Source organism: Phyllostomus discolor, chromosome 9, assembly GCF_004126475.2.
Source record: "Phyllostomus discolor isolate MPI-MPIP mPhyDis1 chromosome 9, mPhyDis1.pri.v3, whole genome shotgun sequence".
Lineage (NCBI taxonomy): Eukaryota > Metazoa > Chordata > Mammalia > Chiroptera > Phyllostomidae > Phyllostomus > Phyllostomus discolor.
The window spans coordinates 17,575,414-17,589,342 of NC_040911.2; the positions used below are offsets into that span (position 1 = coordinate 17,575,414).

Below are 13,929 nucleotides of genomic sequence, written 5' to 3' on the forward strand. Positions count from 1 at the left end.
GCAGGTCACAACTGGAGAATCAACACTGGTGCTTTACTGTTGACCAAACTTGACCCTTTATTCCTGTTTCGTTAGTTTTCTCCTGATGATTTTTTCCTTTTCCAGGATCTCATTCAGGTTAGCACATTACATTTAGTCATCATGTTTCCTTACCCTCCTCTGGTCTGCAATGGTTTCTCAGATTTTCCTTGTTTTTGATGTTTCAGAGTTTTGAGGAGTACTGGTAGGGCATTTTTCAGAATGTCCTTCAATTTGAATTTGTTTGATATGTTTCTCATGGTTACACTGGGGTTATGGGTCTGTGGGAGGAAGACCACAGAGGGGAAGTACTGTTCCCAGCACACCAGATCAGGAGTGAGCGCTATTAACAGGAGCTATCACTGATGATATTGACCTTGATTACTTGGTCAGGGTTGTGTTTGTCAAGTTTCACCTCTGTAAAGTCGCCCACAACCCTCCTCGTTGTCTTTATTTTCTAAGGAGGGATTTTTCCAGATACGGAATTCTTGGTTGATATATTTTTTTAATTCCTTTGATGGCATCATCCCATTCATTGCCCTCCCGTTCTCCATTTTTCAGAGGGGAAGTCTTTCCCATTGTGTCCTTGCTCCCTTGCAAATGATGAGTTTTTTTCTTGCTGCTTTCAAGATTTTCTCTTTACCTTACATTTTTAGAAATTTATTTCTTATTCTACTTGGAGTTTGTTGATATTCTCAGATGCACAGATTAATGTTTTTTAATCAATTTTGGGAAGTTTGTGACCATTATTTTTTGTTGTGCTTTTTATGTTCATTTTTATTCTTTTTTTTCCCCCTCAGTGCATACACAAGGCTACCTGGATCAGAGACAGATCCCTTTCTTTCTTTTTTTAGGTTTTATTTATTTATTTTTAGAGAGAGGGGAAAGGAGGGAGAAAGAAAGGGAGAGAAACATCAAAGTGTGGTTGCCTCGTGTGCCCTCCTTACTGGGGGACCTGGCTCGCAACTCAGGCATGTGCCCTGACTGGGAATTGAACAGGCAACCCTTTGGTTTGCAGGCCGGCACTCAATCCATTGAGCCACACCAGCCAGGGCCAGATTTGTTATTAAGAACAACACAGTAAATAATAATAAATGCATTTGGCCCTCCTTTGTCCTGGTTCTTACTTGCTAGGACAGTGCTGCGAGAGTCAGTCGGGTGAGCTGTTTTACGTGAATAGTTGGGGGAGGGGTGTATGGTGTTTTTTCCTTCTTATAAAGGGGAAGGAGCAGGCTCTCCCCCTCTTCTCCTCTTTCCTCAGCCCTTTGGTATGTAAATAAAATCTGCTCAGGAGCCGAATACTGTCCCTCCTTGTCTTGGCTCTTTAGACCCAGAGGTGTTTGCAAGTTCTGATCTCGTTCCTCCCTGAGATGCAGACCCTCAGGAAGGTGACACACTGGGCTCTTCCCCGCCTCTGGAGCCTGCTCGGTGCTGATGCTGATCTGTGCTGTGGCTGCTGGGCTCTGGGTGAGATAAGGAAGGTTTCAACTGGAGGCTGCAGCCCTAACCCTGATGGTGTGCGAAATGTGTCTAGCAGAAGTAAAAGCAGACATTCTCTCACTTTTATGCCGTATTTGGTTCCCTGACCCAGGAGGTGGAGGTGTTTTTTTTACAGGAACACGGAGAACATAGGGAGGTTTTATTTCCCACAACTTTTTCAGATATTTTTTCCTGCCTGTCTCGCTCTCCATTCCTTCTGGGTCTCCTGTTGCCATTTCTGAGTTTTCCTTATTTCTGGGGTGTGGCTGCCAGTCATGAGACCCAGGTCTTACTTGTCAGGCACAGCCCTTCAGGGGTGTCAGCGGAAAGTCCTGGGCAGTAACCGAGCCCCTGACTTGGCGGGAGTTAACTTTACATTTTGCCTCCGTAGCACCAGGCGGCTGCTCACTGTCGATGTTGTTTTGGCTCTTGGCTTGCCGTTTCCGCTGAGTTCCGTGGATTCTCCCTCCCTGGGTGCGCAGTGCAGGGGTGGGTCAAGCATGACAGACAGCTTCCCTGGACACAAGCCCCTTCACCGTCGTTTCCTTCCAGACCCGCAGTTGTTCGTCAAGTCTTCTGTGGCGTCTAGTGATACTAACCCGAGAGGACGTCCGAGACCTTAATTTCTTTTTGTTTCTTTTTTCACAAGACTTTTCCCTTTAACCATTGTGATTAAATGTTTCTCGTTATGCTTTTTTCTTTATGATTTTGCCTGTAATTGGACGAGGTCTTTTTATTGGTTCACTAAGGTCTTTTTCAGTTCTGAAGTCTTTAGTTACGGCTTTGATTTTGCTTGTTTCAGTGTCTTCTCCAACTTGGCATCATCCCTGTAACATTCAGACTGGATCTCTGTTCTTTATCTCCTTTCTCTTCATCTCTGTTCTTTTCTTGTAGTTCCTCCTCTATGTCATCAATTCAGTGTTTTATATATTACAGTTCTTGTCTTTCAAGATTCTAGTGCATCCTTTCGTTGCTACTGCATTGGTTTATTTTTAATCATCCCTAGCCTTTCCAATATGTCAGAGTGCCCTCTTTTCATTATACTAATTTTTCCCAGGTGCTTTCAGTTCTTTTTAAAAATAAATGGTTGATTTTCCTATTTTCCACTAATGATGCTTGTGTACCAAAATTTTTTTTGACGGTTCTGATTCAGCTCTTCTGCTGAGGTTTCCACATAACCTGTTTCCTGTTTTGTAGTAACTACTCTTTTCCTCTCACCCATTAAAACAGCCAGTATTCACTGAGCACCTCTAGTATTATCGCCCATATTCTAGAAGCTGGGGGTGTGGCTGCAAGAAGACTGACCCACATCCCTGACCTCATGAATCTGTCTTAGTGGGGAAGCCAGACCGTAGATAAATTCATGTATTTTACACAATGATGGCTCTTCAGAAAGACGAAGCAGGGACAGCGTAGGGAGCACCTGTGAAGGCGCAGTGTTTGCTTCCAGAGCAGGCATTTTTTTTTTTAAGATTTTTATTTATTTATTTTTAGAGAGGGAAGGGAGGGAGAAAGAGAGAGAAAGAGAAACATCAACGTGCGGTTGCTGGGCATTGTGGCCTGCAACCCAGGCATGTGCCCTGACTGGGAATGGGACCTGCGACACTTTGGTTCGCAGCCCACGCTCCATCCACTGAGCTACGCCAGCCAGGGCTTAGAGCGGGCATTTTCATTAACCCCGTTCATTGTGTTGCTTCTGTAGCTGCTGGCTGAATCTGCTGTTACTCCACCTTGAAGGTAGGCTAGTCCTGTTTTCTAACCTAACTTCTAGGACCCAGGAAGGTTTTGTTTTGTACACATTTGCTTAGTTTAAGGGAGACTTTCCCTTATTCTCATTCCTTGGAGTGTGAGCGAATTCTAAAATCCCCAGATGGAACAGTTGGATCAACCCTTTTTTCCTACCTCTGCCCTGAGCATAAGTTGCTCTGTGTTTGGCTTGTTTAATGAGTTCTTATTGCCAGTTGTTTTCTGGGAGTTGTAGCCCTGAAACTGTATAGAAAGTTACTGCGTTGGAGGAGTCCCATAAATCTCCTGCTTGGAGTGGGCAGTAGGAGGGGAGCTTTTTCCTCAAAGGTACTTTGAGGCAGTTAGGCTTGCTGATGGTCACCCAATAAATGTGTAGTTCAGTTTTACAAAATTTGTGGTTAGTGAAGGTGTTTCCTATTTTTGAAAGGACTGTATCCTAATTTCACACTGTTTGTGAGCTTGCATATTTTGTTTTCATGGGTATTTTATTTTCCGATCTTCATTTTGAAAATTTCACACTCATCCAAAGACGGAATAATACAGCGAACCTCCCCCAGATGCGCATTCCCCCGTTTCAGTCGTTTCCAGTGCGCGGCTGGTCCTGTGTCACGTGCCCCTCACTTGCTGAAGGGTGACACGTGCACAGAGGAGTGCACAGGTGAAAACGCGTAGGAAACAAACGGAAAGCACGTCCTCGTAATTAACTTGACACAAACCTCAGACATCATATAATTTCATACGTAAATATTTTAGTGTGTATCGTAATAAGGATTTTTATAGAAAAAATAACCTTATTTAATTAAGAGACATTTTTTAACCTCAGTATCCACTGACAGTTTATGATACGGTGAGGCAATTTCTGATTGTCTCAGTTTGAATCTGGAGCTATATAAGGTCCTCACAATATTACCATTTAAATTTTGTTTTTATTTATTGGTTTTAGAGGGAGGCAGAGAAGAACAATGACCTTGCCGTTGCACCCGCGCACGCAGTCACTGGGTGCGTCTTGTCTGCGCCCTGGCAGAGGGCCAGCCCCGCAGGCTCGGTGTGTCCGGCTGACGCTCGCACCAGCTGGGCTCCCTGGGCAGGGCAAGGTCCTCCTATTGTCATTACTGGTTGATACATCTGTATGATTTTTCTTGTAGTTAGATTCCTCCCGCATTTGTTTCTCTCTTATTTTTTCTCTCTCAGTTTGTTTATTCAAGTGGGTGGGGATGTGCAGTGCAGCATAGGGGATGTAGTCAATAATACTGTCAATAACTACGTGTGGTGTCACGTGGGTCCTAGACCTATTGGTAGGATCACCCTATAAGTTATATAAATGTCTAACCACTATACGGTACACCTGAAACTAATATGATATTGAATGTCGACTGTAATTGGAAAATAAAAAGTAGTTAAAAAAAAAAGAAAGTGGGTTGTAGAGTTTCTCACAATGTAGATTTTGTTGATCGCATCCCCATGGATTGTTAGTATGTGTCTGTGTTTCCTGTATATTGATTAGTGGGTCTTGGGGGCTCATGGGTAGTTTAGTGATGTATTGGGAGAGGTTGTTCCGGGACCTGGAAGCAAGTTCAACATTTCATGCCAGATGGACATCCTCTTTATAATATCTCTATATGAGTGTTCCCCGGACTTTGCTTGAACTCCTGTAGAGGTGGACAATTCCCTTCTTTACACAAAAGCCCACTCTAGTTCGTAGATTTCTACAAGTTCAAGCTTTAGAGTCAGATGAGTGATTATGCTTAAGTACTATGATCTTAATTTCACAAATGAGGAGACTGAGGTGTGGGAAGGTTAAGTTGCTAGGTGTCACACAGCTAGTCCATGGTGGAGCTGGGATTTGAACTTGGTCAGATTCGTTAGTCTAGTCCTGTTACGCTTTTCTGACTTTCAGATGTCCCTGATTCTACTCTGGCTGCTGAAGCTCATTCAACTTCAACATAGCATTTGATTTTTACCAAATAGGTTTGATCCTGTTAACAAATTCCATTGAAGTATTTTGGAATATAAGCCTACCATTGGTATTGTTGTTGAAACATCACTGAGTGTATTTACCTTTATTAATTTATTATCTCATTTGCATTTTGCCCAAAAGCTTAGCAGGGAAACTTAACTTGGAATGCCAGCTCTGTTAAGGCAGGGAGTTCTGTTTCGAAGCATTTCCTTGCACCCGAAGCGGTGTTGTGCACTATCAGCAGCTCAGTAAACACGAGCGGAACGAATGCTGTGCACAGAGCTTCATTCCCTCAGTCTAGTGGTCTGTCTTTCCCCCCAATAATACAGTTTTTTTGTTTTGTTTTTTTAAATAGCTAACCGTTTATACTCAAAAAATTATAAAGGAATTTAGTAATAAAGGGGCTGTTGAAGGAACGCAAGATCGTGAAGCTGGGATTCTGAATTTTATCAGTCTCAAGACTTTGTTTCAGTATTTTGCTTTGATTTACTGTAGCTACATAATATTAATTTATACACTGACTCACTTGCAAACATTAACAGTTTTTTTTGAAACCGTGTATCCTGAAATCTCAGGATAGTCTTTCATTAACTAAACCCAAAGCTTGAAAGTAGGAAATTTTTGTTTGAGAGAAACTGTAACGATATCTAATATTTAACCACACACCTCTTCTCAACCGTGAAAGCTGGGGCAAACCCATCCTCATTTATAGCACACGTTTCACCTTGCCACGTGGAGCGGGCTTCTCCAGCGGGGGGCGGCGGGCTTTACCTAGGAGGCTGTGGGTGATGCAGCCTCAGGTCACGCTTCACATGGGCAGGATCGGAACCCAAGCCTCATGAGAGTGCCTTGTGATTTAAGTGCACCTGACACTTTGAAAAGCACCGTAAACGTCAGTAGGTGTGGGTGGACCTGGGGCCCTGCACTTCCAGCAAGCTCCCAGAAGATGCTGTTGCCGAGAGTCCCTGAACCACGCATGTGACAGCAAGGCTCTGCAGCTTCTGTCGCAACGAGAAAGTTACCCGGTTAGTGGTGTTAACTCTGAAGCTGTGACAGGAACGCACACCCAGCAGATAGACCTGAGTTAACCTGACAGTTAGTGAGCACAAAGCAGGCGTGCTGGGATGGCGTGCTTATTCTCAGGTGCACTTTTTCAAAAGTACATGGCCTGGGTTTGTGCAGACCTGGATTTAGAAAATTCCAGAGACCTCCATCTTTTTATATCTTTCCATAGACATTTAGGTATTATGTATAGAAATGGCAGCAAAAGCATAATTTTCAGGTCTGCATAAAAATGAATTCTCTTAGCCAATGTGTGTGTTTGCATTTCTGGTTTTCAAAATGGTTAAAAACATTTCAAAAGTGAAACAAATACCTGGAATTGTGGAATCTCACAGTTAGAGAACCATTGTTAAAGTGAAAAGACTGGGTATTCGTCACTAACATATTGTTGGCTTGGGACCCAATACTTAGCCTTTCCGGACTTCTTTTCCTTCCACCAGTGAAATGGAAGGTGCTGACTAAATAGTCTCTCTCTCAGGACGAATCGTTAACCGCTGTGCATTCATACTTTGTTAGCCAGGGTTCTCCGGCGAAACAGAATCCACAGAACCCATAGGGTGGGTCTGTAGCTATACCTATATCTACATGAAACTTATTGTAAGGAATTGGCTCACAGACAGTGAGGGCCGAGCAGTCCCAGCATCTGTTGTCTGCCCGCTGGGGCACCCAGGAAAGTCAAGGGTGTTAATAAATCCCAGTCCGAGAACAAAGGCCCAAGCACCAGGAAAGCCAGTGTTGCAAGCCCCAGTGCAAGGGCAGCAGGAGACCAGAGTTTCAGCCCGGCTGTCAGGCACAGAGAGGTAATTCAGCCCGCCTCCGACGCTTTCTCTTTGGGCCTCAGTGGGAACGCCAGTCTGCTGTACTCAGGACACCACCAGTTCAAGGGCAGAGACGCTCTCACCGACACTCCCAGAAATAAGGTTTAACCAGCTATCCGGGCGTCCTGCGGCCTAGTCAGGTTGACACACAGTATTAACCGCCACCTGTGTCTTGCTCTGCAGCCTGATAGAACTCTATAGTTTCATGGAATCTGGTTCCTTGATTACGGGGGGCTGGGATGGCGCAGTTGAGAGCCCAGGATTCGAGTCAGGAGTCAAGGAGGTGCCTGTGAGCGAGTGCAGCCTGCAGTGAGGGTCCCTAAATGGAGGTGCCACCGTGTAGTCTGAGGGTTCAAGTAGGCCGTGTGTGTAAAGCGTATTGTGTGCACTGTGCACCATGTGTCAGCGGTGTTTCTCGTACAGGTGAGCGGGTGGAGGTGGAGAAGCGAACACCAGTAGCTGGTCTGTGGCTCAGTGTTCCATGATGACAGGCGTGGGCCCAGAAGCCAGGTCTTCTAGTCCCAGTGCGGCCTTCTCTCGGTTTTCCAGGCTGGCTTCGCTGAAACGCCCGCCTTTTAAACTGACAAAAGTTTTCAACAAATTCTTTAAAATTTTGCCTGGTCAGCTAGCTTCCACTGACCACATTGCTTTCTTTATGTGTCTTTGTATTTTACATGAGAATAATTTGTGATCATCTGAGCCATTTTAACCTTTATGGTTTATTATATTCCATATACTGCAGATAAATATGATCAGTTTTTGAGTTTTCTTAACATCTGCTTTTCTAAAGAAAATGGTGTGTGTGTGTGTGTGTGTGTCAGTTGTGCGTGTGTGTTCACAATCACATCCTTTCTTTGCAGTTTTGAATTCTCAGGTGAGATGGTTACTTTCTCCTACTGTTTCTGTCGGGTCACCTCGTGTATTAGTTTTTGTTCAGAAAAGACTGTAAGCAACCAGCAGTTTTTCTCATTGCTTGCCGACTGTAAGGTGGGCCCACGAGTGACTTCAGTTTGACTTTGGCTTTATAAATGTTATGATATGCTCACTCTGATTTTAGTTCTTAATTTTAACTTTTTAAAATCTTCTCTTGCAGTTGAAAACAATCCTCGAACAGGAAACCTTGGTGCATTAATTAAGGTCTTCCTTTCTAGAACCAAAGAACTAAAAGTTTCAGCAGAATGTCAGAAGTAAGTTGGCTGATTAAGTCCTGCTCTTTCCATATTTAACAGTGTGAATGTTTTTCATCCAAGGGTAGAAATCGATTATGATGGTGGTCTTGTGAAAGCATAAAGGAATTCCCCTTCTCATTACAGGGGAAAAGTAAAAGAGAGGTTTCACTTTGCTGTCTGGGTCCTTGGAGTGAGATGACGAATTCTGGAATCTGTTTGATTTCAGCATTTTAGAGAATCTTTAGGAATATATTGTTTAAGAAGATTAATAGTGATGTACTTAGCACTAAAAAGGTAATTACTGCCCATTATCACTGTTGGTCATATCTAGTTTAAATAATGATTGAAGTTTGAGTATTATTTCATTCCACATGTATTTTCTTAATTTCTTTCATAGTAGATGAAAGAAGGTTCAGAGTAGATATTGTTTTATACTAGATGCAATGGAAAGCTAACCTTTATGCACTTGGGCATTTTTTTTTCTGGCCAGTTCTTACAAAAGATTGTTCATTGCCCAACTTTCAAACAAATTATACTGAGTCCAGTTAAAATGTGTGAGTTCATGGTTATTAATACAGATAGCAGGTATTGTGCTGTGCTCCTGATGATCCCTCATTTAAAATTTTGGTTATATATTTGCATATATTCCCTTTATGGTAATATATATATATTTAATTTCATTAGTCTTTTCTTTGAATTGCCTGTGTGTGGGACAGCTATAAGTTAGAGAACAAAGAGCAGTCATGCCTAAAGGAAAATGTTTTTACTAATTGATCGTCTATGTAAAATACATGGAATGAAACAGGAGTTAAACTCCAGTAGATATCACTGGTTGATGATCCATCTGGAGATATGCACATTGTTCTGACGGTGCAAACAGTGGGCAGAGTGGCTGAGATGGCATGAAGAAGTCATGAACCGGAAGTAAATGGATTGTGCTGACCATTAAGTATTGACTCTTGTCCCTTTCCAGTCACATCTTCATCTGGCAGACACACAACGCTCTGTTTATTATTTGCTATTTGCTGAAAGTGTTCATTTGTGAGATGTCGGAGGAGGAGTTACTACTTCATTTCACCTACGAAGAAAAATCTCCCGGCAGTTACAGTAAGTATTGCCTTTGAGTATGTGCTGGGGAAGGCATGTGTAACCCGTAAGCACACAGTTTCAGGGATGGAAGTATAATTTTGAAAATTCCACTTTTCCTTGTAATTTTCATTATTAAATAAGCTGACACTGCCACTCTTTCTTCCTGTTAGTTTAAACAGAAGAGCCAAGGCTCTCAATATTTTTCTTTTTTTTTTAAATAAAGAAGCCGGTAGGATTGAGACTTTTATGTATTTTGACTTCCATGCATACGGAAAATTTTAAAAAATCACAAGTATTCCTTTCAGGAAACAGATGTCAGTTTAAATATTATCACCAGGGCAATGCCTTATTAAGTGAAACAGCTGATCAGAATTGCAGATGCATAGGTATCAAAGGCGCTGTCATAGGGTGTGACGGCAGTCTCTGAGTCTGGCTGTCTTTGGGGCTGCTTGACCAGAAACAGCGTTTTCAAGGACCGTTTTCTGATGCTGCTGTTGGTCCCCCTTCTCTGAGGATACAGGAACAGGTTACTATTTTCTCCTGGTATTGCAGAGATTTTTTTTTTTTTGCTAGCAGTTAAGAGGGCCTGTAGTTTTCACGGTCAGCTGCTTGTGTTTCGTGTCTTAGCGTTAAAAGAAGAGAATGGGATTATTAACATCTGCACTATGGGGAATACAGTGTTTTGCTTTTACCCTTAAAGCTACATGTCCTCCCTTTTGAGGGCAAAGGCAGTATTGCCCCGAGTTTCCTGCGTTCATTTTAAAAAACACGCCTTTGCCCTTACTGGGTTTTCTTTCCTACCCAGAGCCCTAGACACTGATTGTGAGTTTTAAGACATGACTATGTTTAATTCCCTACTCTGACAATGTTTAAAAAGATGGAGCTTTTAATCGAATTGTGTCTTGCATGTGTTAGTCTTGCTCGTGCTAGGCCTTGTTTTTGTGGGACAAACAGTGCCGAAACATAGTGCCCCTAGGGAGTTGCAGACCTTTCCGGGAAGTCCTAGCTGCAACATGGAGTGAGTGTTCATCCCCGTGGGGCCTAAGAGGGTAGTCCAAGCAGCACCTGCAAACTTAACACTTTGTTTGGCATTGTTATAAAACTGTGCATGTATTATACGTTTATTGAACACAGTATCATCTCTTTTAATATAAAATTGGTTTTTATTACTTACTGAGTAAAATTGATGCACTAGAGGATACACCGTGCTTTTGGGAGGGCACATGTCTTCCTGGAACACTCTCTCTGCACCTGCACTCGCCACTCATATCGAGCTTGAGAAGCCTGGTTTGTGAGCACCCTAGGTGGGCAGTGTAAAAATGACATCTTTCCAGCCGTGACCACACTGCCGGGATGGTTGTCTCACCGGGGGGACCATCTGTGAGGCCTGATGATCGGAAGCTCTGTGTGCGCACCGACACGCCATCCTCTCGTGTGGCCCGCATTCGGGTTTTACACATCTCTCTCAGTCTGGTCCTTTTCCTTTACAGCGAGCTCCCTGTCGGCCCACCAGCCTACGTCCAGTGGTTGTCTTTCTAAGGTTAAAGCCTTGCTGTTCTCAACTTACGTAATTCTTTTCATCTTAGCCTTACATGTTGTTAGTTTGAGGCTTCTACTTCTTATCACACAGTATAAGTCTTTTCTGTATTTTCTGCCAATGTCTTTTTACAAGTTACAAGAGTGAGATGCAGTGAAATGATTACACAGATATTGTTGAATGGGGAAATATGGAACCTTACTATGCAGTAGGTGAAAATGTCCATTTATCAGCTGACAATAAATGAATATCTGAATCTGGTATGTGAAGGACTACTTAGGGACAGTTAATACAGTAGTACAGGTCGTTTGAAGGGTGAATTGACAGAAGTAGAGAACCATCTGCCAACAGGTAAGCAAAGTCAACTGAGGCATTTTAAGGTTGTTGAGTGAGCACAGTGTACTGGGGTTTTTTTTTTTTGTTTATTACAGCCACGTAGTACTTCTGTGATTGAATGAATCTCATTGGCATATTTAGGGAGCCATCTCTATGAGGGTGATGCGACTTTCAATAAGCTTTCAGTTCATAATGGAAGTTTGTGAGGATTTCACATGTGAACGTTTTCCCATAGGCTGTGTGTGATGTGGTGGTAGAGCAGTTGCCAGGGAGAATTGCATCATTATGTGAAGCAAGCTCTCTCCACTGTTCCACGTCTTTGAGACGAGTCGGTGGGGACAAAGCCCGCCCTCGGCAAAACTGGGAAGTGCCCCAAAATCGTTTCCACTTTCCCTTCGCCTTCAGTGCGAGTTTTCCTTTCCTCTCTCTTGGGATTGTGCCCCATTCTTGCCAATGCAATAACTGACATTTTTTTACATTTTGTATCTCATAATGGGGGTGGGGCAAAAGTAGGTTTACGGCTGTTCGTATGGAAAACAACACAGTAATTAGTAAGTAATAATACAAGAATAACTCTGTTTCGTGTACTCACAACTGAAAACCTACTGTTGCTCTACCCTGTACAATATCTTCAGCCCTCAGGGGACCAGACCTGCTGTTGGTTTCCGCAGGCACTTACGGTGGTTTGTTTCCTGCTGTATTTGATGATGTTGCCTGCGAGCTTCTGTTTCGTCCTCATATGAGGCCCCAGATAAGGGACGAGTCCACTTTGTCCTCGTTCAGCAGTTCTTGGCTTACTGTGGCATCTCAGGGTCGGCTCCCTCCGTTCCGCCGGCTGAAGGCCTGGCCTCCCTGAGTTGGCTCCGTGCTGGCATTCTTCCTCAGGGCCCCCTGCCCTGGAGTTTGCCTGCTGCTCGGCGTTTTTCCCTGGGTGCAAGCCAAGGTTTGTCCCCTGGTGGTTCTTTCTGGTTATGGTGCTGGGCCCTCGGAGATGTCTGTTGCTTTCTGGAAGCCCATCAATGCACTAAAAAGTATATGTTAGCCAAGAACTAGTTGTTTTGTACAGGAGGGACCTTTGGAGTAATAACGCCACTATACTGCCAGTAGAAGGCAATTACAGCTTCTTTACAAATGTGTTTTAATTTTTTAAATGAGGGAAGGAGCCTGTGGAGATTGAGTGGAGACAGAAGGGATAAAAGGGGGAGAAATCAGCTGGAAGGAAGGCCCCAAGAGGAGGCATGTGGACTGGGAGCACGGGGCAGGGGGCTGGGATAGGTCTGCTTTGCAAGAGCGTCCTGCCTGTGTTCCGCTGGGGCAGGAGCTGGGGGGGTGCTGAGGGGAAAGTGGGGGCAGGGCATCTGGCGGGAGCTGTGGGAGCCAGGCACACGGGTCCGGAGCGTAGTAACCCATTAGCATGGCTTTGTGCAGAGAAGAGAGACTAGGGACTTGTCAAGTTCAGGTAAAAGACTTGCTTAACTATATTTCCTTGGTGTAAAATAGTTCAATATAAATTTATTTTACAAATATTTTGTGGAGTTCGCTCTCAAGCATAGTGGGTTCAACATACCCAATTAGCTTTGCTTTCTCTTGAAACCCCAATAAAATAATCAGTAAGGGACTAGTGAAAGTTTTGAATTTATTACTAGGTTAAAGAGGAAGAAGGGGAATACTGTGTTAACAATATTTCACATGTCGGAAAATTGACTAATGAACTTAACTGATCAGTGAAAGCTGAAAGCTAAATGCCAGAAAAAAGCCAGTTCTTTCCTCAGAGCCCTGGGAAGGCCTGGGTGCTGGAAGTAGCAGGTGTGTCCAGAGGCAGACAACCAAGAGGACTGCTGGGAAGAAGCAGTTAGGCACCCACCCTCTGCTGTGCCGTGCGCTGTCAGAAGACCGTCCCTCCCGGGCTGATACTGGCGTCTGCCCGCCCTCTGTGGAGGGCTTTCCTGCTGGTGGGATGGCTTTCCCGCACCAGACTCAGGCGCAGAGAAGGGTGTGGCACACTGAGAAACGGGCTTTGTAAGCACAGAGGCTACAAATGAAGAGGGAGATGCCTTGTCTTGGTTTCTAGACTCCAGGCCCCAGAGTTTTACCCACCCCACTCCCTTTCCCTCCAGAAAGTTAGTGGATGCTCCTCTGGAGAAAATGAATCAAAACCAAGGAAGATTTGTTGGTAATAACCATTCTGAGGGGTATGAGGTGATACCCCGTTGTGGTTTTAATTCACATTTCTCTGACGATTAGTGACATTGAGCATCTCTTCATGTGTCTGTTGGCCTTTAGTATGTCCTCTTTGGCGAAGTGTCTATTCAGAAACCCAAAACACTCATTCAAAGGAATATGTGCACCCTTATGTTCATTGCAGCATTATTTATAGTAGCTACACTATGGGAGCAACCCAAGTGCCCCATCAATAGATGAGTGGATAAAAAAAGCTGTGGTACATACATACACTGGAATATTAGTTGGCCATAAAAAGAATGAAATCTTAACATTTGTGACAGCATGGACGGACCTGGAGGGTAGTATGCTCAGTGAAATAGGTCAGCCAGAGAAAGGCAAGCACCATATGATTTCACTGATATGTGTAATCTAAAGAACAGAATACATGAACAAACAGAATCGAGACAGACTCATGGACACCCAGGAGAACTGGGAGTTGCGGGTGAGGGAGGGGTGCGGTCAGGGGACTGGAGGAAAGAGATGAGGGGATTAAGA

At 43.8% G+C, this 13,929-nt stretch overlaps 1 protein-coding gene across 2 annotated transcripts in view; it reads left to right on the plus strand.

Annotated features, from left to right (window-relative positions):
• DYM (dymeclin) overlaps positions 1-13,929 on the plus strand; it is a 268,561-nt gene that overhangs the window by 36,586 nt on the left and 218,046 nt on the right. For both annotated transcript variants that reach the window (XM_028524939.2, XM_028524938.2), the window contains exons 4-5: positions 8,174-8,267; positions 9,223-9,356. In XM_028524939.2, the coding sequence (XP_028380740.1) occupies positions 8,174-8,267; positions 9,223-9,356 (228 nt within the window). The remainder of the gene's footprint in view (positions 1-8,173; positions 8,268-9,222; positions 9,357-13,929) is intronic.